Below are 23,234 nucleotides of genomic sequence, written 5' to 3' on the forward strand. Positions count from 1 at the left end.
TTGACTTTTTTTTCTTCCTCCCCTTAGCTACAAACATACAGATGAGAACAACTTAAGTTGTGAAGGTCCACCTATGGAGATTCCTGGAGAATTCACCAACAAACTGAATTTGATCTACACTTACTCTGTGACATTTGAAGTAAGTATTGAATCTGTTACATGAATATGTAATTCCCCAAAAGAATGAAATCAAGACAATTGGATAATTTGCTAATAGTCATAACTGGATTAAAGCAGTGTAAATTCCATAAGGATGGTCTTGTGAAGCACTTTCCCCAAAATCTCTTACTTTTCTATTAATGTAGTTTGACACTTGGAATGTATAAATAAAGGTGCTTTTTTTTTTTTGCCCTGTTTTATTACTAATAGAAATAGAGGTAGTAGATTGAATAACTGCAAGAGTTGTCTTCCTTGAGGTATGCTCTATTTTTTTCAGTTCAGTCAGGATACTGAAAGTCTTGTGTTGAAGAAAGGTTTGTATTATATTTGGAGGCACTTTTGTGTTACAATATGCTAAAGATCAATATTTAAAGCTCTTTTTTTTTGTAGTGAAGTTGCAGGTGTTGTCTCATTTTCCATTGTTTTTATTCACTAGCTTTTTTTCAAGTAGGTGGCCTTTCAGAGTCAATACTCTAATGTCTACTAATACTCTCATGCTTTATTCAGCCTATTATGACTTAGGAGGAAATTAGACTTTCTCGCAACTGGGTCTTTACCCCAGCATGGAAAGTGAGCCTCCGTGGGGGATGCGAAAGATTTGATTCAAGCTGCTTCAAACCTTGGTACTTTGGTCCCAGTCTGTCCCAAAAGCATGGTTGTTTTTCTGATGTAACGCACCAATCTTACTGGATTTGGCTTGAGACCACCAGCTTATTTTGTATAGGCAGTCAAGCAGCTGTCATACGATAACAACTTTTATTCTACCAAATTGAATTTGATTTGAACCAGTGACCCGGAGGTGTGAGGCTCTATATCCCGTTACTTTTCCCTTGAGACACCCAGTCCTCCTCAGACTCTCCAGTTTTACTACATGAATGAGCCTCCTGTCTTTTAACATTGGTGTTCAAATGAGGATGGATTGCCATTTGGAGTTGCAGCGTGAGCGGTGCTGTGTCACCCGTGGGGCTTCCAGGTCCCCGCTCCCTGTCCCATGGGTGGGGAGCAGCTGCCGTGGGCCCTGTGCTGCCGGCTGGCACTGGGCACATCTCGGTCACGGGCCCTTCAGCCCTGCTTGCTTTCTCCGCTGCCTGGGACCCTGCACTTGAAATAATACCTGCTATGTTTTACTTTTCATTACTAGTTTCAACAGAACTTAAAAGGGGAGCAGTTATCAGTGTTTCACAGTATCTTTAAATAGGAGAACATTAGTTTCAGTAAGCCCAAATATGTAAACTAGTAAAATGCGTAACTGTTTCATTGTCCTTTCCAGTATGGCAGCTGACTTCTGATAAAAAGCTACATTGTCTGCTTTAATTCATTGAAATGGGTGAGGTATTCAGCTCTGTGTATGTGGAAAGTATACATGTTTGTGCCTCTAATGTTTAATACACAAGTACACAAAAATGTAGGCATGTGAGCAGGTTGGTACTCAAGTAACAAGCTTTAGAACCACACTTCTGAAACTGTCCCAACTACCTGTGAACTACTGATTGGGCTGATAAAGAACAACTTACGGCATTTCGACTACCTCGTTGGTGCAGTTCTTCATTGTTACATGTTCTTGAGCCAAAACATGAATCGGAACTAAAAAATTCTAGGCTGGAGACATGGTCTAAATTTTGAGAATTATCTGTACAAACTTACCACCTGGTGAATAAATGGAGAAGTTCAGCAGGACTTCATGCCAGTGAGGAGACAAAATTTGTTAACGGGGCAGCAGGTGTACATCTCATGAGAGAAGCTGTAGAGAGCAAGGCTTGGGGATCAGAGAGAACCATCACTTGTACAGCTTTCACATGAAGTGTTTAGAGGAGGAGATAGAAGGGAATGGAAGTGTCTTTCAAAGGTGAAAGTTGTTGAATGATTTCCTCTTAAATCCTTCAGAGGGGTATCTGGAAATGAAAGTTGTCTGCCAGGAATCAGAGTGGAAAGTAGTCTGTATCAGACAGCATTATGACAGGGAGCAAAGAAGCCTGTGCTAAATACATTAAAGATGGCAAGAGAGAAAAATTCCAGGGGAAACTAGAAACATATTCATAGAGTATGTTTAACAAAGTTGAAGTTTCAGTATCAGTGTGCTATACTGGGAGTATCTTGTAGTGATGGCATGATTGGTTTTTAGCATGTGTTTGGCAGCTGCAGGCAGCTACGTACCAAATTAGGGAAAGATGAGGCTTAGAGAAGCTGCAGTTGAGGGTGGAAGATGTGGATAGGAGATTTTGGTGAACAAGATATTCCTTGAGAGACTCAAGAGATGAATTAATGCAAGAGGGAGATTTAACATCCAGGGTCGGTACCAAGCTTAGGTATTAATGCTGAATGGAAGGTTTGTGGAGGAGATTTGATGTGCTTATTCCTTCTCAGAGACCGCACCAAACTTGTACTTGTTTCTGTTAATTGCCATTTAATTTCTTTATAGGAAAAGAATAATATTAAGTGGGCTTCCAGATGGGACTACATTTTGGAGTCAATGCCACATACAAACATCCAGTGGTTTAGGTAAGATTTGCATTCTTTCAGTGAATAACCCTGTAGGGGAGCACAGAGATTTCTTATTTGTGCTGCTAGGAATGTATAACTTCAGCTGTGGTAGAACAAAGTCTGTTAGTTTTCAGGCAAGAAAATGTTCTTGTTTTCATATGTGAAGTAACTTTTATCAGTCTTCCATCTCTTGGGAGCAACTGCAGTATTGCATTTCACCAAAGGAATGCACTGTTAGTGTACAAAAGAAAAGCAGCTTCCATCGTTTTATTTTATCATCTCCATTCTGTAGAACTTTTGACACATTGCTGCTCTGCAGTGTTCCTGTTGTTACTGTCTGGCTTTCTCTGCCAAGTGAGAGGTACATATGTGTACTGCGTGTTTTGTACTCGGCAGCTGCTTACAGTAAAAAGAAGGGCTGTTTTTGTGAGTAAAAAGTATATGAAAAGCTCTTATATATTTCCCTCTGTACCATGGAAATGATATCAAGTATGTAATTTATGTTGAAATGTTAATGTTTTGCAATATAAAATGTTTGAAAAGGCTAATCTGGTTAAATGTCTCTACAAAATATTAAATGGCATGATATAGATTTCATTAGTTGATAGTTATAAAGTCTTGACAAAGTCTGCTTTAAGAGCTGTAGCTGTTTCACTAGAGAAATCACTTCTTAGCTATGTAAGGGGAAAATAAAAGCAGTATGTAACTGTTTTGAGAATTAACAATATATTATGGAATATTGTTCTCACTTCTTTCTCCTAAGAAGTCATATATGTACACAATTTAAAACAGTCTACTGTCTCTGGGTGGGAAAATACTAAAAGGTCTGAATTACTTTAACTGTAGATATTCAGACTTTATTTATTCCTCAGATTTGAGCTGTACATGTATGTGGTATGCATTGGCGTGAGTGTCCTGAAACCTGAATATGGATTGAAAGTTTGACTTCTTCTTTATCTGCAGTATAATGAATTCCCTCGTAATTGTTCTCTTCTTATCTGGCATGGTGGCAATGATCATTCTGAGGACTCTTCATAAAGATATTGCAAGATACAACCAGATTGACTCTTCTGTGAGTAAGATTTACAGCTTCCACATGAGCACATTTTTCTGGTAATAGTGCTGTCTACCAATTAGTTTTGAATCAGTCTAAAGAGATGTGTAAATACCAAGAATCTGATACATGCTAATATATGTGGGGGTTAAAAATAGCTTTATTGCTAGTTCAGCTTTTCTAAAGCAGGAATACATGGGCAGATGTGACAGTCGTACTTTTCTAGCATCGTTCAATGAACTTGTAATGTGCGAGGACATACTTCAGATTTTAGAAGTATGTGGAGTGATTCACAGAAACTTTTTGGTAGTGAAAAAACTTGTATTTGAAATGCAAGTCCCTTTGTTCCAAGGCCTTAACCAAGGAAAGCCTCTTTTTTTGATAAATACTTTCACAGTGCCAACAGCCACAAGACACAGTGCAGACATTGAGAAGTGTTCTGGCGCTGGTTCACCAGCAAGATGCGGCGGTTTCTCCAGAGTCGTATGGTTGCATTGTGCAGTCAGTCAGGTCATGTAGCTGGTGGTATGACGCTGACCTAAGCAGCCAGTGTTTTATTTAGGGAATTTCCGTCCTTGGAGATACGGACATGGTTCTGGGTAACCTGCTGTACGTGGCCGTGCTTGAGCAGGGGAGTTGGACAAGATGACTTCCAGAGGTCCCTTCCATCATCATCTGTTGAGTGATTCTGTGCCACCTAGGATTATATGTAAGATTCCTTGTCAACGCAGCCCTGTTTTAAGTAATGTTATGTAGCCTTAGTGGAAAGGACCTGCACTGTGTCTGTTGCAGTGACATTTGTAATGCAGAAGCAAAGACTTGCTACCCACTTTGGCCTATTTTGTCTAAATATTTGTCTAAAACTGCATTTTATAGTCTGAACAACCAAACTTGTGAGGAGAACAGTTATTTTTGATCACTGTTTTTTTCCCTTGTTAGGAGATCAGGCTTAAAAGTGCTGCAGACAGGTATTGTCCCCCCACTGTAATGAAGCTGTGTTAGGAAGCTCAGTTGCTGCAATTTTTCAGATTCCAAGGTGGTGTTTCGTTATAGTAGTTTGTAGCGTGCCTTGTCCAGAAAGGAAGTGTGTTAGCATGTGACTTGTGAAGTTAGGAAAGTTTGTGGTCTAAATTTCATGAGAAGTGTGATGCTATGCAACTTCATAAAGCAAAGTGTTTTTTTTAAAAACCCCGATGACAGATGATTATCGCAAAAGGATCAAAAATTAAACCAACGACTAATAATGGAGTGAAATCAGTGTGAATATCAGTAGTTTTGCTAAATGTTAGGGGAGAGATTGATTAAGATAGACTAATACAAATTGATGTTGCCTTTTGTCTGTGGCTAGAAAGTGTGATGAAATCATATACTTTGTCTGCAGTTAGGAAATTCTAATATTGCAGTTTATGTGCAAGACAACTTACGATCTCTAATTGTGTTAGAACTACTTTGTGTGTGTGTGTAAATTACGTTGTGAGGTTTTTTTAAATACAATTCTCCTGGTGATCACTGTCAAACAGAGCCTGGTTTGTCTAACTTAAGGTAGTGACTGAAGCTTGTTGCCATCTGACTGAACCTGTTGGAAGTTTTTTTGAAATACGTGCCTCTTAAAATGGGAAGGGGGCAGGCCTCTACAGTGGCTTGCTGCCTTGGTGGAAGAGAATATAACTGACTGTGCGTTAAAGACTTGACCAGTAAGTAGACTGTGAGTGAAAGGCCGAGTAAAAATTACTCTTTGTCATTGGTAAAAGTGGTATCTGCAAGCCAAAGATGAAAAATAATGTCAGATACTAGAAAGGCTTGAATTTTCACTGTTGTTGCTATCTGTCTGGATAAAGAAATACTTTAAAATGCACAAAAACGTTTCATATTGAAACTAAAACATCCATCTGAAAGTATTTTATTCTTCTATGTGGTTTTGATATTTAATATCTTTTGTTAATGCAAATTCAGTAAAGTGGAGGAATTTTTGCACATCTTATAACTGATCGTTTTTGCGAAGCTCCTGTTTGATCTTTCAATTAAATTATGTTCAATATCTTATACTGTGTTATCCTTATTGGTCATTCTTAACGTGCTGAAGAACATGACCTGTAGAAGCTTGGTTCATTTTTATGGCTAACAGCAGGGATAGGTGTGACTTTCAGAAAACCACACTTTTTTTATTTTCTTGCCAGTTGTAAGACACTTAAAGACCTGTTTGCACTTCAAGGAACTGATTTAAAAAGATGTGAAGTAATTGTGCAGAAGAAGACCTGGGCTGAGGAAGCTGCAGTGAAGCAAGTTAATATCTCACACTTAGGGAATGCTGGTGCTTCTACTTGAAAAGAGATCAATGCACAAGCCAGTAGTTGTGGTCTAAGTATATGCATTTAATGTTCAGCTAATACCTTTTAGCAAGATGTAGATTTAGTGAGTCATACTTTAATTAATGAAGTGTTTAGAAATCATTAGATTACTTCTAGGGTGTTAGGACTACGAGAAGATTCCTGAGCTGCAGAGAATTCATGTCAATATATTTTCAACAGTGAAAGGTAAAACTAGTCTCTTTTTTTTTTGTTTTGTTTTTGTTTGTTTGTTTAATTTTTGACCATGACTGCTTGAGTGTAGAGGACTTAGATCTTTGTTAGAGTATTTTGAGAACTAGGCTAAACTTATGGGTAAGATGAGGATTACTGCACTTTGCTAAAAATTAGGCTAAATTTTAAAATATTGGCCAAGAATCATAAGCGTATTTTTAGTTTTTCCTGAAGTATTTTTTTGTAACTATAAAGTATAGCTTCCTACTTGGATTAGTTGTACAGTTCTTGTCCTTTGAACGTTAAAGGTTAGCAATATAAAATACTACTGATTTCTTTAAACAAAAGTCTGGAAAATACTTTGTCTCATAGCTAATTGGCCTGTAATAGAAGAGTTTTATTAAAAATCAGGCTTTGAGACAAACACTGTGGCCCATAGGCCCGTAAAAGATAAATCAGGGGTCTCGATCTGCCAAGCTTGTTTTCTGTCTATTTTTTCTTAAACAAAGATACTTACTATGTAGCTGTATGTTTTAAAGTTTGTGTTAGAACCAGAGGGTGTGTTTTGAGTGCATTTGCCAGATTAGGTGTTGATAAGAAATCCAATACCAGCCATTCCAAATTTGTACAACGCTTTCCTTGTTCTGTCAGGAACTAAAGTACTAAGCATTTACTTCTGCTTAGTGTTCACCATTTTGAAAACGGATAAAGATTTGCTTCAGATGGTAACCTTTTAAATTCTTTCATTCTTCACAACTACCTAGGGAAAATCTTTTCTTCTGTCTTACTTTGACAATTTTCTCATTGTCACAATTAGTTCAAGTTCAGAAAAATCTGAACTTTATGCTTTTTTAACCAAGCAAACCTTCCTTTACTGGAAGAGTGCTGGTGTATTGAAATTATACCTAGATACCTGGTATAATTGTCTTTGCAGGCACAGTCTGGGGTTTTTTGTTTGTTTGGGTTTTTTTAATCAAATTTTATATTAGTTTAATAGTTTTCAGTTTTTGTATTAGTATATCAGACTTCTGAGAGTAAATTCTAGCCAGCAAATGAAATCTTTTGCTAAAAAAAAAATAAATAAAAAATTACTTAATCTGTCACAAGTTAAGATGCTGTTATGTCAGTGGCCAGTTTGGTCTTTATTCTTTCTTGCCTTATTTTTTTGTGTACTGTAATTCTAGGGGTAAGAAGTTCATTAAACTAAACTCGGTACTCCTAGGTTGAATTGAACGTGTAGTTTGTAACATTGTGAGGAAGAGAGTGGTAGTCTTGGCATGTTGTTTACTGTTTGTGGTCACGGGTGTGTGTTTGGGTTTTTTTTGTGAGGGAAGATGTGCGAGTGACTTTATTTAAAAGTTTTATTCTTCAGCAGTGGTTCCTTAGAGCTGCTGGACTGAGATCCCTCCCGTGCCACCCATCCATTCACCTCTGGCAGTGGGATAAAGATTGTTGGTACTTGCCCCCAGTGATTCTAGGGAGCAAACTTCCTTCTGGAGTACAGAGACTATTTTATTCTTTTCCAATGTTGTCATTGAGACTGATGTTCTTTGTAGTGGAAGCAAAAAAGATAAATGCTTGAAGTACGTTGCAATGCTATAATCTGAATTAAATTAAATTGAATGCTGTTTTTGTTTAAATTTAGAATGATGTAATTAGCCAAACCATATAACGTTTTGGTTTTTTTTGCTTTGAGATGAAGATTTTCTTGAAAAATCCTGCCTTTTTCTTTCACTGAACCATTAGGGGGTTATAAAATCAATGAGTGATTCATTGGATGCAGTTAGTCAGTCTTTGGATCTAAACTGGAAGCCAATCAAACTTTAAATGTATATTTTACATCTTGTTTGTGTTAATTCACTACTGCATTATGTATCTTTGCTAAAGACTTTGTTGATTTTATACAGGAAGATGCCCAAGAGGAATTTGGCTGGAAGCTGGTTCATGGAGATGTATTTAGACCTCCAAGGAAGGGAATGTTACTCTCTGTCTTTTTGGGCCAAGGAACGCAAATTTTCATTATGACATTTATTACTTTATGTAAGTAACTTTATTAAGGTGATATTTGTGGTGCAATATATTATTAAAGGTGATAGAAGCCTTCTTTTGGAAATGAAGTCCATCCGTTAGTAAAATAAAATATTAGTGCTGTTAATACAGAATATATAGTAGTACTATTAATTAACCTTAATCTAGGTAGTTTTAGTAACACTGTTAAACAGAAGCAGTTTGTCATGATGTAAATTATCTAAGGATCCAGTAGTGCAAGACACCTAATCAAAGCTGTAATGTTCTCGGAACACTTTCTGTCTAATACGTTTGACACAACAGTCTGCAGCCATGCAGAAATAAGAGCAAGAATGAATGCCAATGAAATAATACTGACACAAAACTGAGATATATGAGAGCCTACCATAAATAGCTATATATACATGCGATGATGTAACCTGTCGCAGGTTGATGGTTTATTATATGTTATCTATAAAGTATATGACAATTCATTTTCTTACTGTACAGCAGAATTGGGAAGTATACTGATACTTATTACAAAGGAAGGTTTTTTTTCTGATTTCTGCTCTCCAGGTTTTATTCAGACTTTTTGGTCTTTCATAGAGGAGCTGCTTCATTTCTATTCGTTACGTGTTGCTGTAAGATTATTAGAATTTTCTTGATGTGCTTGTCTTTCAGTGTTGATCACAACTCTTTGTAACTTACTTAACTGTGATAGTTTCCTGTAGCGTAGAAAGAAATTAGACAGTGGGAGTCCTTTTTCTGTTAAAAAACAAAACTCCCTACTAGAGGTCACTGATGGACTCCTTTTCTGAGAATATCTCCAGGCTGGCCTCTACAATTAGTTTGGGCACGGGCAGCCTTCTTTAATAAAAGAGGCTTATTTTCAAGTTAGTGCATTCTTGACTGGAGTGTTGTCCATCATAGCGGCTGAGAGTCTTTTGTGGAATTTCAAGCAAGTGACTCATACCTCCTAAGATCTTACGTCTTCACACTTACTTCTACCTTAAAAAAGCCCAATAAACAAATATTCCCCCCTCTGCTCCCCACCCCCCAAAAAAACCCCAACCCCAAACCCCTAACAACTTCCCTGCACAACAAAAAAACCCTTAGTGCTGTTGAAGTTCTTGGTTTCTTCAGACCTGCTGTCCTCGGGTATCCTTTATGCCACATATTAAACTTCTGTTGTTACTTAGCATGCGTAAGTATTGACCACGTATGTTTACAGGAGGACTGTAAGATTTTGGAAGCACAGTTTTTCAGGCTGAAGTTTGGTTCAGATTCATTATTTATCTCTGTGTGGCGTTTTATTTTTCCGTCTTTTGCTCTCGAGAAACTTTCTGTTTAAAAGATGAGGTGGAAATAAATAATACATTATTTTGAATGAAAAAATGACATTGGGAGTATGATCATGTGATAGGGCTGTATGAGATCTTATGCACATAAAACTTTGGTAGTTTTAATTTAAATATCTGGTAGTGAAAGGGATAAACCTGTTCATATGTGTTAATAGGGAATTTTGATGTGCCCACAAATGACTAAATCTTTTCGTCTCTTTAGTCCTAGCTTGCCTTGGTTTTCTTTCTCCTGCCAACCGTGGTGCTTTGATGACCTGTGCAGTTGTATTGTGGGTCTTACTGGGAACTCCAGCTGGTTATGTGTCTGCTAGAATGTACAAGAGTAAGTACATGTGTGTGTTTAATGTGACACAGCATGTTAAATTCAGAATTTTTGGGCTTAATATAAACCTCAATCTGGAGCAGGTGTCTCAGACAACAAATCTGCATCTTGCTGCCATACTGCAAAACAGTTGGAAAAAGTCTTGAACTTAAAATTGTTTTTACTTTTTCCTTCAGCATTTAGAGGCGAGAAGTGGAAGACAAACGTTTTGCTTACAGCTCTGCTTTGCCCTGGGTTAGTATTTTCTTCTCTTTCTTTCCTTTATTCTTAAGTATAAATGAATCCTAGGTGGGAAGGAGTGGGCAAAAAAAATGAATTGTTTGTGTGATTATTTTCTTTAATGTTATTAAGTTGCTGTTCCTTTTGTGTATTGCCCTTCTGTGAATATAAAGAAAAGAATTCTGAGGAGCTGAAGCCCAGGACTCTAGAACACAGCTTCTTAGCATCTTGTTTTGTAATCAGCTGTGGGGCTAAGAGGGGTGATGTAGCTCTTGCAAGGTAGTGTCACAGCCTTTGAGAATTGCTGCACCAGAACATGAGGCATAGTGATGGGGTAATTCCAATTTGTTATCACAGCACTCGGTATGTTCCAGGTGATCCTGTCTTAACTGGTAATAGGTATGGACACCTTGTTAGGAAGTACATGGTTTTGTAGTAACCTTGTAGTGTCTGGAGTGCTCTTCTTATAAGTAGGGAGGCAGCCCTTTAGGCAGAACCTCTGTTACCTTAGTTACAGTATCAGTGTTTTCTTGTAACCATGTTATGGAAAAGGACAGAAGAAATATAATTTAGGTGTGGGTTTTTTTCTTAAGTAAATGGCTATACTAAACAGTAGATGTTTATTATGCTTCTGGGTGAGAATGATGCAGAGATTCTCTTAAACTGGTAATAATCTTGTATAAATTTAGGTAGTGTCCAGTTTTGGATATGACTGTAGTATGGTCAATACTGTTGTGCTTGGGAAGGATGATAGCTCTCCTGCCTTTTGTTTTCTCATAGCTCTTAGACATTTTGTGAGAATTAGGTCAGTGAAGAAAGGGAGCAGAAACTTCCTTCTGCAAGTCTACTGTTTTTCTTGGTTGCAACTTTGGGTACATGAAGCTATCTTGTGACAAACGATCTTGACAAAAGTTGAGGAGAAGGTTATAAATATTTTTTTAAGGTGAAAAAGCCCTGCAAAAGCCCAGAATGAATAAAACATGACTTGGTTTCAACTAAAGTAGAATTTTATCAAATTAAATGTAATGCATTTGATAACAACTGAGTGTAGTATTTCTATGAGGAAATCTTATTTCTAAACAAAATGTGCTTCAGTCTCCCTGCTGTCATTTAGATATTATCATGAGAGAGAAGAAAATATTTATCAGTGGAAAAATATCATGCTGATTATTTAAACTCCCAAATAAATTAAGTTTCACAGAGGAAGTAAAATGTTTGGGGGTGGTAGAATAGGAACAGATGTCTTGATTATGCTATGCTAGTTCAGTGAATTTGCATAATATCATAAACAGCCTGAGGCCATTATAGTCTCAGTAGACTGATGGGAATTCATATTTGCAGTACTTTTTTCTAATTTTGGAGGGGGTAAAGTGGGGTCTGTGTTATGAGCTTGGATAGATGATAAAGATTAGCAAGACTCCTAAAAATGGATTTGATTTTTATTTTTTGTTGAACAAGATGCTTACAGCAGGGGTCGCTTGGGTGTGCTTATTTAATAAGTCTATTCCCCCAAACAGTTTTGGCAAGTGTAAGGCCTCTCCTAAGAAAAAAGGAGCCTATTGCTCTGATCCTCCATACTTCCTTTTTAAATTAAATACAGTAGAGGATGCATGTTCACTTCAGGGCAGTTTAAATTCTGCCTCAGGAACACTTTTTTTTTTTAACAAAACCCAGATAATGGTGCACTTCACAGGGGCCCTTCCTGAGGCTGAGTTTTCTGTGATGCATCTCTGAATCCATGAATAATGGCAATTTAAGCAGGCTTTCATGTGGGGCTCCTTTGCAGTACATTTTGCTTTGTTTTCAGAACGGGTGTTTGAAATCTTCATCATATGTCTTGGAGTTGTTTCCTAGTGTTTTCCCAGGATGTTTAGAAAGTGAGGTAGATGCGCTTCATTGGGGAGGGCAGAACAGGTCTGGAGACATGTCATGACTGATGCTGTCTTTAAATCCTCCAAAGGTGTGGGCTACTTAGCTGTAACTCTGTGAGGTGTTAATACAAAAATTCTTGTTGTAGGAAAGAGCCCTCTTTAATCCACGCTTCTGCTATCATGTTGCTGTGACACATGCTGCAGCAGGGTATATGTTTGTTGTAAGAGTGATGTGTGGCTTCCTAAATCTGAGACTTTGTTACCACTGCATTTTTTTCAGAGGGAATTTACTGATAATAAAAGAATTAAATGACTGGCAATAATAGGAAAGGTGATTCAGCTAAGAGGGTTTTCATTAGTTTTATCTTCTTGCATTCTTTGTATAGATTTTTACAATGGAATATTTCTGTTACTTTTTGGTTTTATGTGCAGTCTTTATTTAAACAGTGGCTTTACCATAGAAACTTGCATTAGAAGCATTGGATGTTGCAGGCATTTTTACATAAACTGCACTATTGCTGAAAGTAACTAGCACTGTTAAGGAATGGAAGATTCCTTCTATTCTTAATTGGTTAATTGCTTATGTAGCAAGCATTAAGCTTATTATTAAGATTGCCTAATGTAGCAAGAAGCTACATTTTTCTGATGCAGGCTTTTAACTGTTTATCGTTTTTAATGCTAACTGATGTTTATTCTTCCCTTAATATTTTAGTATCTTCTCGGATATTTTTTCAGGATTGTCTTCGCTGATTTCTTCATTATGAATCTCATTCTGTGGGTGAAAGGATCCTCAGCTGCCATCCCTTTTGGTACTTTGGTTGCGATCCTAGCTATGTGGTTTGGAATTTCAGTCCCACTGACCTTTGTTGGTGCCTATTTTGGCTTCAAAGAGAAGGTAGGGCTCTCTGAATACAAATTTGAAATACACCGATCCTCTGTAGTTGAGCCTCTGAATCCCTAAGCGTGCAAGAACTGGTTGGATCGAAACATCTGTGGCCCTATTATTGTGAAATGATGTTTCACTTTGTCATGATTTTGAAACTGGGTATATGCTTGTAATATCACATTAAACTTTTTTTTTCTGTCTGTTCACTAGAATCAGAAATTAATAGTGCTTTCGGAGCTCTTGCTTGCCTTCTGTGCTTCAGCAATACCTTAGCAGTGTTTTTTTAAAAGTAGCATTTTGGAAGTACTTCAATTTGTATTTCACTAGTCTGAGATAATGCCAGATAACTAAGTACAAGCTGTGGGTGGTGGTGTTCTTTGTGTTGTGGGTTTCCTTATTTTTTATTTTTTTTTATTAAAGACTGAACAAATTTCTTTCCCTCATGTTCCGACTTGTTTACTGGCTAGTATTTGGAATGTCTAAAGTATATGTGTTTTTCCTAATGATGGATATTAAGTTTGTAGATTTTTGGTTTGGTAACTTGTGATGGCTTATGGATGACAATAAAGTTGTTTACTTTTTCCCTAATATTAACATTAAAGATTTTATAATTTTATTAATGGTGTAACAACTTATCTTTTAATTATATTAATTTCTTCCAAAGCCTATTGAACATCCGGTTCGTACAAATCAGATTCCTCGCCAAATTCCTGAACAGTCCTTTTTCACAAAGCCATTGCCTGGTATCATAATGGGTGGTATCTTGCCCTTTGGCTGTATTTTTATTCAACTTTTCTTCATTCTGAACAGCATTTGGTGAGTACCACTTTTTTTTTTTTCTAGTTATGCTGGTTTGTTAATAAACACATGGTGAATTTGAACATCCCAAGCCAATTAATATAAGGAATAAAACAAGTTTTAAAATTTTTGTCGTTGTGCAGACTTCTGTGGCATTTCTAGAATCTGCATATATATTCCAACTTATAAAACTAGTTGTTCTTCTTGACAGCTGCGAAGTGTGAAATCAGTTCTGTTGCCTTATTTTATCTTTCTGGCTCTGAACAGCACAAACATGGTTTCATGCTGTTGTGGTTAGGTGGAACATAATCTGTTATGTAACTATGCTAAATATTATTAGTTTCATAAATCGTAATAGTTTCAACTGCTGAATAAGAATGAGTTCAAGATCTTGGGATGCCATGTTCTGCAAAAAGAAGATTCCACCCCCTGTGAAGCATCCACACCTCTCCTAAATTTGTCAAAACCTTGCCAAAAAAGCAGGTGCATGGCAAATTAAACCACTGCAATCTTTCATAACTTTTCACATGTAAATATGAAATGTTTAATATATTGTTGGTCAGTGGGAAGTGTTAACCTAAGGTGCTGGCTTTTTAATGTGTCCTGTCTTTATGTTGAGATTTCTTACAGAACAATTTTCTAAATCAGTTCTTAAACTCAGATACGTTGGATATGTTAGCCTTTCACATTAGTCCTCAACAAAAGTAGAAACTGTGTAATACAGATATGCTGAAAAACGTAATCAGCTGACAAAGAGGTATACTCTAGACTTTTGTACTTGAAATTACTGAATTCCAAAATTGTTTTCTCATTATTTATCCTATAGAAGGGAAGCATGGAGGGAATGTGCAATTAATACTCCCTCTGTCCAAGCTTATAATCAATCATCCTATTATCATCACTCAATAAGTAGATTTGGTTACTTTCCTTATTTGAAAGACCAGATTAAAAGTAAATTAACGTATTTCCTTTGCATTTATTTTTGTGAGTGTTCTTGTGTTTCGTTAACCCTTGGATTGGAGTCAGACTTGGTCTAGGAATAGACCGGGAGTGGAGGAGCATCTGGTTGGATCTAGTGAGGACGTGCAGAGACACCTGGAAAACTTAGGTGCAGTAGGAGGAAGGGAATGGGTATCGTAACTCGGGAAGGGTGCAGGTGATGCAGCAGGCAGGGAAGCTAAAGGTCCTCTCAGCAAATGACCTGAAGTGATAAATATCTCTGGTGGAAATTGTCTGTAACTGTTCTCTGTGAAAGTTTATTGACGTTAATTTCAGGGGAAGTATAACTGAAGACTTGGAGCATTGCTCTGTAAAGCAGTGGATTTATTACCGCTTAAATGAATGGTATTTACAGAGTACATTCAAGTAAACAAAACTTTCCATGAATCAGCCAGTAGTGGTATAGACAAAGTTACCCTAGTGGTGTGGGTTGTTTGGGTTTCGGTTTTTGTTTTTATTTTTTGATTAGCTTAGTATCTGGCAGTGTGACACTGTAAAACTCAGAACTTAACCAAAAATGAAACTTTGTTTGTTTGTTTATTTTAGGTCTCATCAGATGTATTATATGTTTGGATTCCTGTTCCTAGTTTTTATAATTCTTCTAATTACGTGTTCGGAAGCTACAGTTTTGCTGTGCTACTTCCATCTGTGTGCAGAGGTATAAAGTATAGTTTTGATGCAGATACCACTTTTAGCTGGAAGATGTTAGAAATAGAGTTGAGATATTCACATATGCTGTGATGTGCTGGACACTATGAATGGATTGTATTGTCAACCCTTGACATGCTTATCTTAGCCACTCTTTTGACACGTGCCTTTTTCCTTCAAAATCCACTGTTTGCAGCAGATAAGCAAAAATAAAGAGCCTTGATCATAGCATAATTTCATGTTCGTAGTGGAAGCAATACAGCTGGCTTTGAGAAAGAAAAAAAAAAAGTAGCTATGTGCTATGTTTGAATTTTTATTTTTTGAGATAAATTTTGAAGAATTAAATTATTTCCTAAGACAATGTTAATTTTTTAACTAGCTTATTTGTATTCTGTTTTCTCCGTGATGTGTCTTACTGAATGGTTTATTGTTTCTTTCAGGATTATCACTGGTGGTGGCGATCATTCTTGACGAGTAGCTTTACAGCAGTTTATCTCTTTATCTATGCAGTTCATTACTTCTTCTCTAAACTCCAGATAACAGGAACCGCTAGCACCATTTTATACTTCGGTTACACAATGATCATGGTCTTGATTTTTTTCCTTTTCACAGGTAAGTACAATGTGCAAAGTAGAATGAATGCAGGGGATTCTGGTTTTAAAATGAGAAACATCAGGTGAAATTTAGACTGTCTGAAACATTAAATATAATTTATGACTTCTTAGTCAGTATTGGTTTGTGACACCACACATCACAGGAAGATATTCTTTAAGGTTTGGTTTTTCCTGACTTGAAATTGTATTTATTTACAGTAAAACAAATTTCCTTTATTGCATATTATATTAGGAGTGAGTTGAAAACATTACATTTTCAAAGTGTGGTTCTTGTTCATTTGATATTGCGTGCTTAACTTGATTCTGGAGTTTACAATTGGTTCTAGAAGCTCTATAGTTAGAGACAATTGCCCTCTGTATATGGAAAAGAAAAGATATTTTCTGCTTTCACTGTTAGCAAGTGAGGCGGGTTGATGCTGGGGAAAAAAGTGAATGTTGACAATAGAGAGTTCTGGTACTGTTAGAGGTGATCTTACTTACTCATTAAGCACCACTTATTAATGACAGGAATGTACTTTAATGGAGGAACCTATTTGAAAAACAGCTCTCCTTTTTTAGTCATCCAACGTTTCTGATGTTACTGATGCAGACTAAGTGTCTTCTACAGAATTAACTCTAATGTTCATAATCACTTGACTCACTCAAACTATAATTTCGAGGTTGATTTGATGAGAAATCTGTGCCAGATTCAGCATGTGTTAGAAGAAATTAGAAGCTCTTTGAAGGGTACTGGCCCTTAAAAATAGCCAGGAGCACTTCATATTGGTGTTTGTCATACTGCTGCTGTTGTGTATTTAGCTTTAACACATGAAGTCAGATTTTTATGTATCACTCTGCTTAGCATCATGAAGTACTGCAGTGGCAGAACTAAAGAAAATGCTAGTTCACAATGGGTTGTTCATAAAACCAACGTTTATGTTCATTCCTAAGATTTATAATAGAGAATCTCGCTGTGGATGGCATGATGGTTTGTATTATTACTTCTTAATATCTTCTACCTGATTATTGAAACCTGCTGTAATTACTTTGTGTTGGCTTTATGAAATGCATCACTTAACTCCCTTGATGCAGTTAAAAAAGAGTTGCTAAAATAAGTAATGAAAGTAAGTCTTAGCATCAGACTTCAAGTTTGTCAGTTCAGCAGTGAGAAGGGCCTCTTTCATCTTTATTGCCTCTAATACTGGTTGATATGAGGAAAAAAACACTGTTCATAATAGAACACTGAAGCAAATTACTGTATGTGCTTGAACAAAGCAATTACTCTGTAGAAATTATACTTAATAACGTTAACTGGCACTTACTGCTAGATTTTTATTGTTGTTTGTTATTTAGACCTTCTTCAAAAGAAGTCTCTTCAAAAGAAAAGAAAAAGTTTTAAAAAGAAGTGGGGGAGGGAGGATTTAATTCTTCCAATTCTTAATTATTAGAAGGTGAACATAGAAGTTGGCGTGTTGCCAGTTAAACCCCTGTTTAAATCCTGGTGAAACAGACAAGCTCCAGATGTCCCTTCTAATATAGATCTATATTTTGAAAAAACCTCCCGAAGTATAGTCTAAAATGTTTTAATTACTTTTAAACTAAAGCAATATGTTAATATGTGTCTGGATTTTAGCGTAGTTTAGTTGCTATTCTGCCAATTTCAATTTCAGTTACAAGATGCAAATTGGTAGAATTAAAAATATCCCTTTCATATATAAAATGATAATTGAAGTTGTCATGGCAGCTGCTGAAATGGTATTAAAAGCTTCAGATGTGCTGATCCTGGAGTTCTTGATGTGGAGGCCAGTGAGGCCCCAAAGTACTGCTATATAAACTGTGCGGCTGGTATTTTTGCAGTGTCTCTCTTTTTGTTCATTTTTCCTTTTTTTTTAAATAGAACTGCAATAGTGATAGCTATGCTGCATTTCTAGTTCATAAAGAAAGCTACTAATATTCCCTTTTTTTTTTTTTAAAAAAAATGTTTAATAGAATGCCTAATCACTAGAAAGGTAGTAGGGTATAATAGGTATTTGGAGTGTGTAACACATCCTTACTAATGTAAAGTGCTGTAATAAATTTCTTCTGCGTGTTTAGTTTGATTTTGGGGACTGAAATGTACAGTATTTTAGATGGGTTACTCAAGCAGAAGACACCTAACTTTGTTTTGTAAAATATTCCTTAATAGCACTTGCTTTGGAAAGTATGGGTTTAGTCCTTCACAAGTTTATGGAGGTGAGGGAGTTTGCTAATGTAACTTTACACACTGTTTGCATTAATAGCATTCTTCTGTATGTTTCCAAAATGGGACCTTGATCTGTTCCACTTAAGTTAGCACTAGGTATTTTGGTTTTCTCTATTCTTGCCTATTAGATCTCAGCCACTGTGACAGAAATATAAAGGGCAGCGTTAATACCTCCTACATGGCAGTGTGTTGGTTACTGTGGACATTACAAAAGAGATCATAATGAATACATAAATAGGAACTGAATGCTTGTATGGCAACAACGACAATAATATAATCTGACTGGTGAAATCTAATGATTAATGTGCACACCCAAACAGGACAATTTTATTTTAATGTACAAAGTGCGGCTAATCTTTCAAGAAATAATACATGCGGTTGAATGGGGATAGCCGCATGATTACATGTGTTTTATGCTAGGAGACAAAAAAAAATGCTGAATATAGTCAAAGCATGTTGCTTTACAGTGACCTCTATTTTTGAACATCATTTTCACTTGTGAGTTAATGCCATTTTCAAAATTGAGTTTTGATCTTCTGGGTAGATTGTGTTTAGAATCCGAGATTCTGAAGCACCCACCACTGTGCGGTGATTGAAACCAGTATGATACAGAGAGCTTTTAAGGTACATAAGAAGTATCAGCCAAGTGCAGAGAGCCTTTCTATTTGCTTTCTTACAATCTGTTCGTGCTTTGAATTCTCTTTTCTTCATTAAACAATAAAGCTAGAAGAAACAAATAGAGCAGAACAGTCTGCTTAATGTATTTTGGCATTATTCTGTGCAATAATCCTTGGTTTTAATTTTGAGTTTAAACTAGTTTACTAATAACTTTCTCTCACCCAGTCAGATGCTAGCTTGCTGTGTAGAAGATCTTTCTGTGTATAAGAAAACTTGTGCTGAGTGGTAGGATATATATCGCAGACCAGAATATTCAGTGGTGTATAAACTGGAGGACAAAAAGATTTAAAAACTGAGGTGTCACTGTCTCCCTAGTAAGTATAAATGGATGTATTGGCTAGAGAAATGACTTGAGACATCTTAACAACTGGGGTTTTGAATTTTAAATAGCTCCTGCAAACACAATCTTTTTAGCCGTGCCACTCTAGGATGGTCAGTGATGTACAGTGGGCTGCAGCACCCTAGGATGGCATCGCTTTCCTAGACTAGCACAGGTCATTTAGAAAGGCAGAATCTTAAAATACGAAGGAAAAATAAAGGTTTGCCGACAAAACTTAAGTTCTTAAATGCATGCTGTTCAGATGGGTTTTCTTTTAATTTAAGCTGGTGAGTGGTCAGGATTGGTTAAAGTAAACATTAGCTATGACACTGATTTGTAATAGTAGATTAAAACAAACAGCTTTTACATGCTCATGGGAGGAATTGGTGTCAGGCTTGGTATCTTTGTGCTCTGTCATTTGATAGACATGTGCATATAAAAGCTGTAAAAACCTTACAAATGGAAAGGAGTTTAGACAAATTGGAAAAAAAGGCTAGATCTCCACTCTTTCAACTAGAGGGGTTTTTTTGATTGGTTGGGGTGGGTGAGTTTTTTTAAGTACTTACTGTTAGAGTATTTTAGCAGCTTTAAAAAAAAACCAAACACCTTTGGTGTCTCTTTTCTGTCATGCAGTGGTCATTGATGTCTATCAGTGAAGCAGTAAGCTGAAGAGGTGCGCTCCTTGTTGGTAGTGCTTCAAAACTTTGGTTTCAATTTGAATGTATTTTGAAAGAAATAAATATAAACAAGATCCTAGGTTGGTGTTATCTAAAGCTTACCTAAATAGTCGTACTATTCTAATGAGAGGCACATTTTTAAATAAAGTATGATTCTAATTTTGGTGCAAGATGTGATTGGAAAAATGCTCAAGATAGGAGAGCTGAGCGGGCTTTTCAAGAAAATATATTTCAAGCCATGCTGCTCGAGATGGCAAGGTTGTGTTTAACTACTATAACTAATAATGGCAATTTTACTGGGTAGAGGTACCAGTTGCAGGAAACTGGTCGTGCACTTACCTGTGTTTTAAGATTGGCCTTAGTCAAAGTAGTTAACGGGTTCTCAGTTTACCCTTATATGCTAGCCAGCGCTGGCGTAAAGATCTAGTATGTTGATGCTTTCCCCATCTAAAGTGCTAAAATCTGGAATAAATGGCAAATTTGTGAAAATGGGCTAAAATGAAGAAAACACATTCAAGCTAGAATTTTCAAACAAACCAAACTATTCAGAGTTGTTCTTCCGCAATCGTTATTCATTTGCAGATCCCTTTCTGATTGGGATATTTACTCCTGTATAGAAAGTTGGAAGCTTTTTTCTAAATCGCCTTTTGTGGACCTTTTAGTGGTTCGTGGAATCGAAAGCACCCCTAGGTTTGAGGTGGAAAAAAGCCACTGAATTTCAGTGAAACCAGGCACTGTACTGTTTACATTCTCAAAAAAAAAAAAAAAAAGTTTTTTGTTGCATTAACACAAGCAATCATGTAGGTAAAGTAGCTGCACATGGAAGCCTTGTAAATAATGTTGTTTTAATTTACATTTATTTCTATCAATTAATACTGATTTTGTAGTAGCAACACAACTCTGTGCTGACCTGAGCCTTTGGAAGTTTCTAGTCTGTTTGGCCCATGTTATTTTTAAAAAGAGAGCGCTAAAAATACCCAGTTGATTTGCTGCAATTAATTCTCACTTCTAAATTTGCAGTTCGATTCTTGATGTGGATTTTCAACCTAGTTGTATTTCTGCTAGCACCTTTAAACCATTCTGATCTTTGCGTGTCATGTATACTATGTAGAAGAGGTGCTTCTAATGGGTAATAAGGTCCTTAGTTTGATGTTCATTTTGAAGTTTCTGGTCCATAGAGCTATCCACATCTGCAGTTTGTTCATGGGAGGGAAGAAGAAATGAAAATACAGGGAAGCCCTTCTGTTGATGTGGAAGTAGCAGAAGGAATCTCTGCTGACCAGAGAAGGTACTGACTGCCTAAGGCTGTAGCTTAGTGATGAGTCTAGACTTGCTCTCCTGAGCTTGTAAGTTCCATGGTTCAAATCTGGTGTCTGACAAACATTACCACTTGTGTTAGAAAATATAGTCTTATTCTCATTCCAGTACATTGGCAAAATTCTGTTAAAGTTTAAAAAAGGAGCAGGGGGTACTTGGTCTTTGATTTGCTAAACAGACTTTTTAGGAGGGAAGTTGAAAATCAATGTTACTGAAACCTGTGAAAATCTGTTCATGGATGAAATGCTTGTTCACAGTGTGAAGTCTTCAGGTTCTGCTATGAATGAGGCCATGTTTTATAGAAAGCTGCTGTGTCACAAAGATTCAGAGTGACAAAGATGGGAGGAAAATAGTGTGGGTTTAGGGTGTGTTCCCATATAAAATTATGGCGTGCTCAGAAAGCTGTGGTAAATCCCATTCTTGTGCTAGTTATATGTTTTTGTTATGATATGACAGTTTTGTTCTAGAACAGCAGATAGATTTGTAAGGTATCTCATCTGTTAAACATTTGGAAGAAACATTGCTTTCAAAGCCATAAAAGGCTCAAAGTAGGCTATATTATAAAAACAACTAGAAAGCAGATGATGAGAAACCATTATTAGGAAAAAATCGTGAGAGTAAGGCTTGGAGTAACAATGCTGATATTGGAGTATTGGACACAGTAGGAAGGAGTGAGAATTGACCATAAACTGCAAAGACTTAGTGATGTCAAGCCTACAAAGGAATTAAATTCCTTCTGTGGTTGGTGTCTGATATCCTATCAACAGCAGTAAATCTGCTGTCTCCTACTGTTTCAGAGGATGATAACTGCAAACTTGGAGGGAAAGGGTAATCTGTGGCATATAATAGTAGGCTGTCAAAAAGCCTTTAACTGCAAATATACATGATAGCATGAAGAACACAAGAATTGGCATATAGATAATAAGCATCCAAAGACAGGTTCCTGACTTGGGAAATGCGTAGATGTACTCTGAAAGACAGAAGAGTAATGAATGTAAAAAAGAATAATGCTCTATAAAGAACCTTCTAGTTAGTATAAACCAGTCACAATGAAATAGTGAAAAAAGTTGGAGCCGATGTTAAACATGGGCTCTACAAACAGAAAAGGAGGAATGTAAAACTGGAGAAGCAGAGTGTGTGATTTTGCAAATGCCTGTAGTGTAGCTGGTAAGCGCTGTCACAGGGCTGGCAGGTAGAGTGAACTCAGCTGAGACTGAGACCCTTCCTTTTTTCCGCTGGTAGGGCTTCAACATCTGTGTGGCATTTTTGCCCCTAGGTAAAAGCATGAGGAACAATGCATTGCTTCCCTTAGAGGCTTAAGACTAAATTAATTGTATGGGACTCAATGTCTCCTTGTGTACTAAGTTCTTAAAGTAATTTTAAAGTATATATGATGGACAGTGTCTTTGCAGTTGCCTTAGAATAGCAACTGTGGGATGAAAGCCCTAGACTTGTTCTTCAGCGTAAAAATAGAAAATTGGTATACGCTAATCTCATTCAGTGTGATCTCGGCTCTCCTTCATCTTACTCTGCACTGCACTAACTCAAGCCACAGCACTTGACACGTGGTCCAAAGTGCCTCCAGAAGGTAGTTGTATGGGTTGGTTTGTTGTTTTTTTTTTTTCCTCCTGGGTTGGCTGAGTGAAAACTGGATTGGTAAGAAACAAAGGAAGGCTCTACCAAACCAGACCACAGGTCCGCTACCCAAGCACCCTACTAGCAGTCGGAAGCAGTATGAGAACAGGACAAGCATGCACTGGTACTTTCTCCCAGCCTCCCGTCAGCTGTGGCTCAAGGGCTTTTTTAGCACTTGAAATGGTATCACTGTAATTCATAGCCTTTGGATTTCTTTTTTCGTGAACTTGTTCACTTGCCCAACTAGTGTGTGTTTTTATTATCTAGAGTGACCTGTGACAAGAAAATCCGCAGCTTGAATACGTATATGTTACACAAAAGTATGTTTTGGTTTGTGTCGCTGCTAGTTTCATTTGATGCTTGCTCCCAACTGCTGTAGCACTCGGAGCGTTATTTTAGCAAAAGGAAGCAACAAGATATACAGAGTAAGAAGTTTCCTGTTCTTAAGT

At 36.9% G+C, this 23,234-nt stretch overlaps 1 protein-coding gene across 1 annotated transcript in view; it reads left to right on the forward strand.

Annotated features, from left to right (window-relative positions):
• LOC119157187 (transmembrane 9 superfamily member 2-like) overlaps positions 1-23,234 on the forward strand; it is a 33,534-nt gene that overhangs the window by 9,246 nt on the left and 1,054 nt on the right. Inside the window, exons 7-16 of the mRNA XM_037407796.1 lie at positions 28-139; positions 2,579-2,658; positions 3,604-3,712; positions 8,121-8,253; positions 9,784-9,903; positions 10,080-10,137; positions 12,729-12,888; positions 13,544-13,695; positions 15,223-15,334; positions 15,765-15,936. Of these exons, the coding sequence (XP_037263693.1) occupies positions 28-139; positions 2,579-2,658; positions 3,604-3,712; positions 8,121-8,253; positions 9,784-9,903; positions 10,080-10,137; positions 12,729-12,888; positions 13,544-13,695; positions 15,223-15,334; positions 15,765-15,936 (1,208 nt within the window). The remainder of the gene's footprint in view (positions 1-27; positions 140-2,578; positions 2,659-3,603; positions 3,713-8,120; positions 8,254-9,783; positions 9,904-10,079; positions 10,138-12,728; positions 12,889-13,543; positions 13,696-15,222; positions 15,335-15,764; positions 15,937-23,234) is intronic.

This window comes from Falco rusticolus, chromosome 14, assembly GCF_015220075.1.
Source record: "Falco rusticolus isolate bFalRus1 chromosome 14, bFalRus1.pri, whole genome shotgun sequence".
Classification (NCBI taxonomy): Eukaryota; Metazoa; Chordata; class Aves; order Falconiformes; family Falconidae; genus Falco; species Falco rusticolus.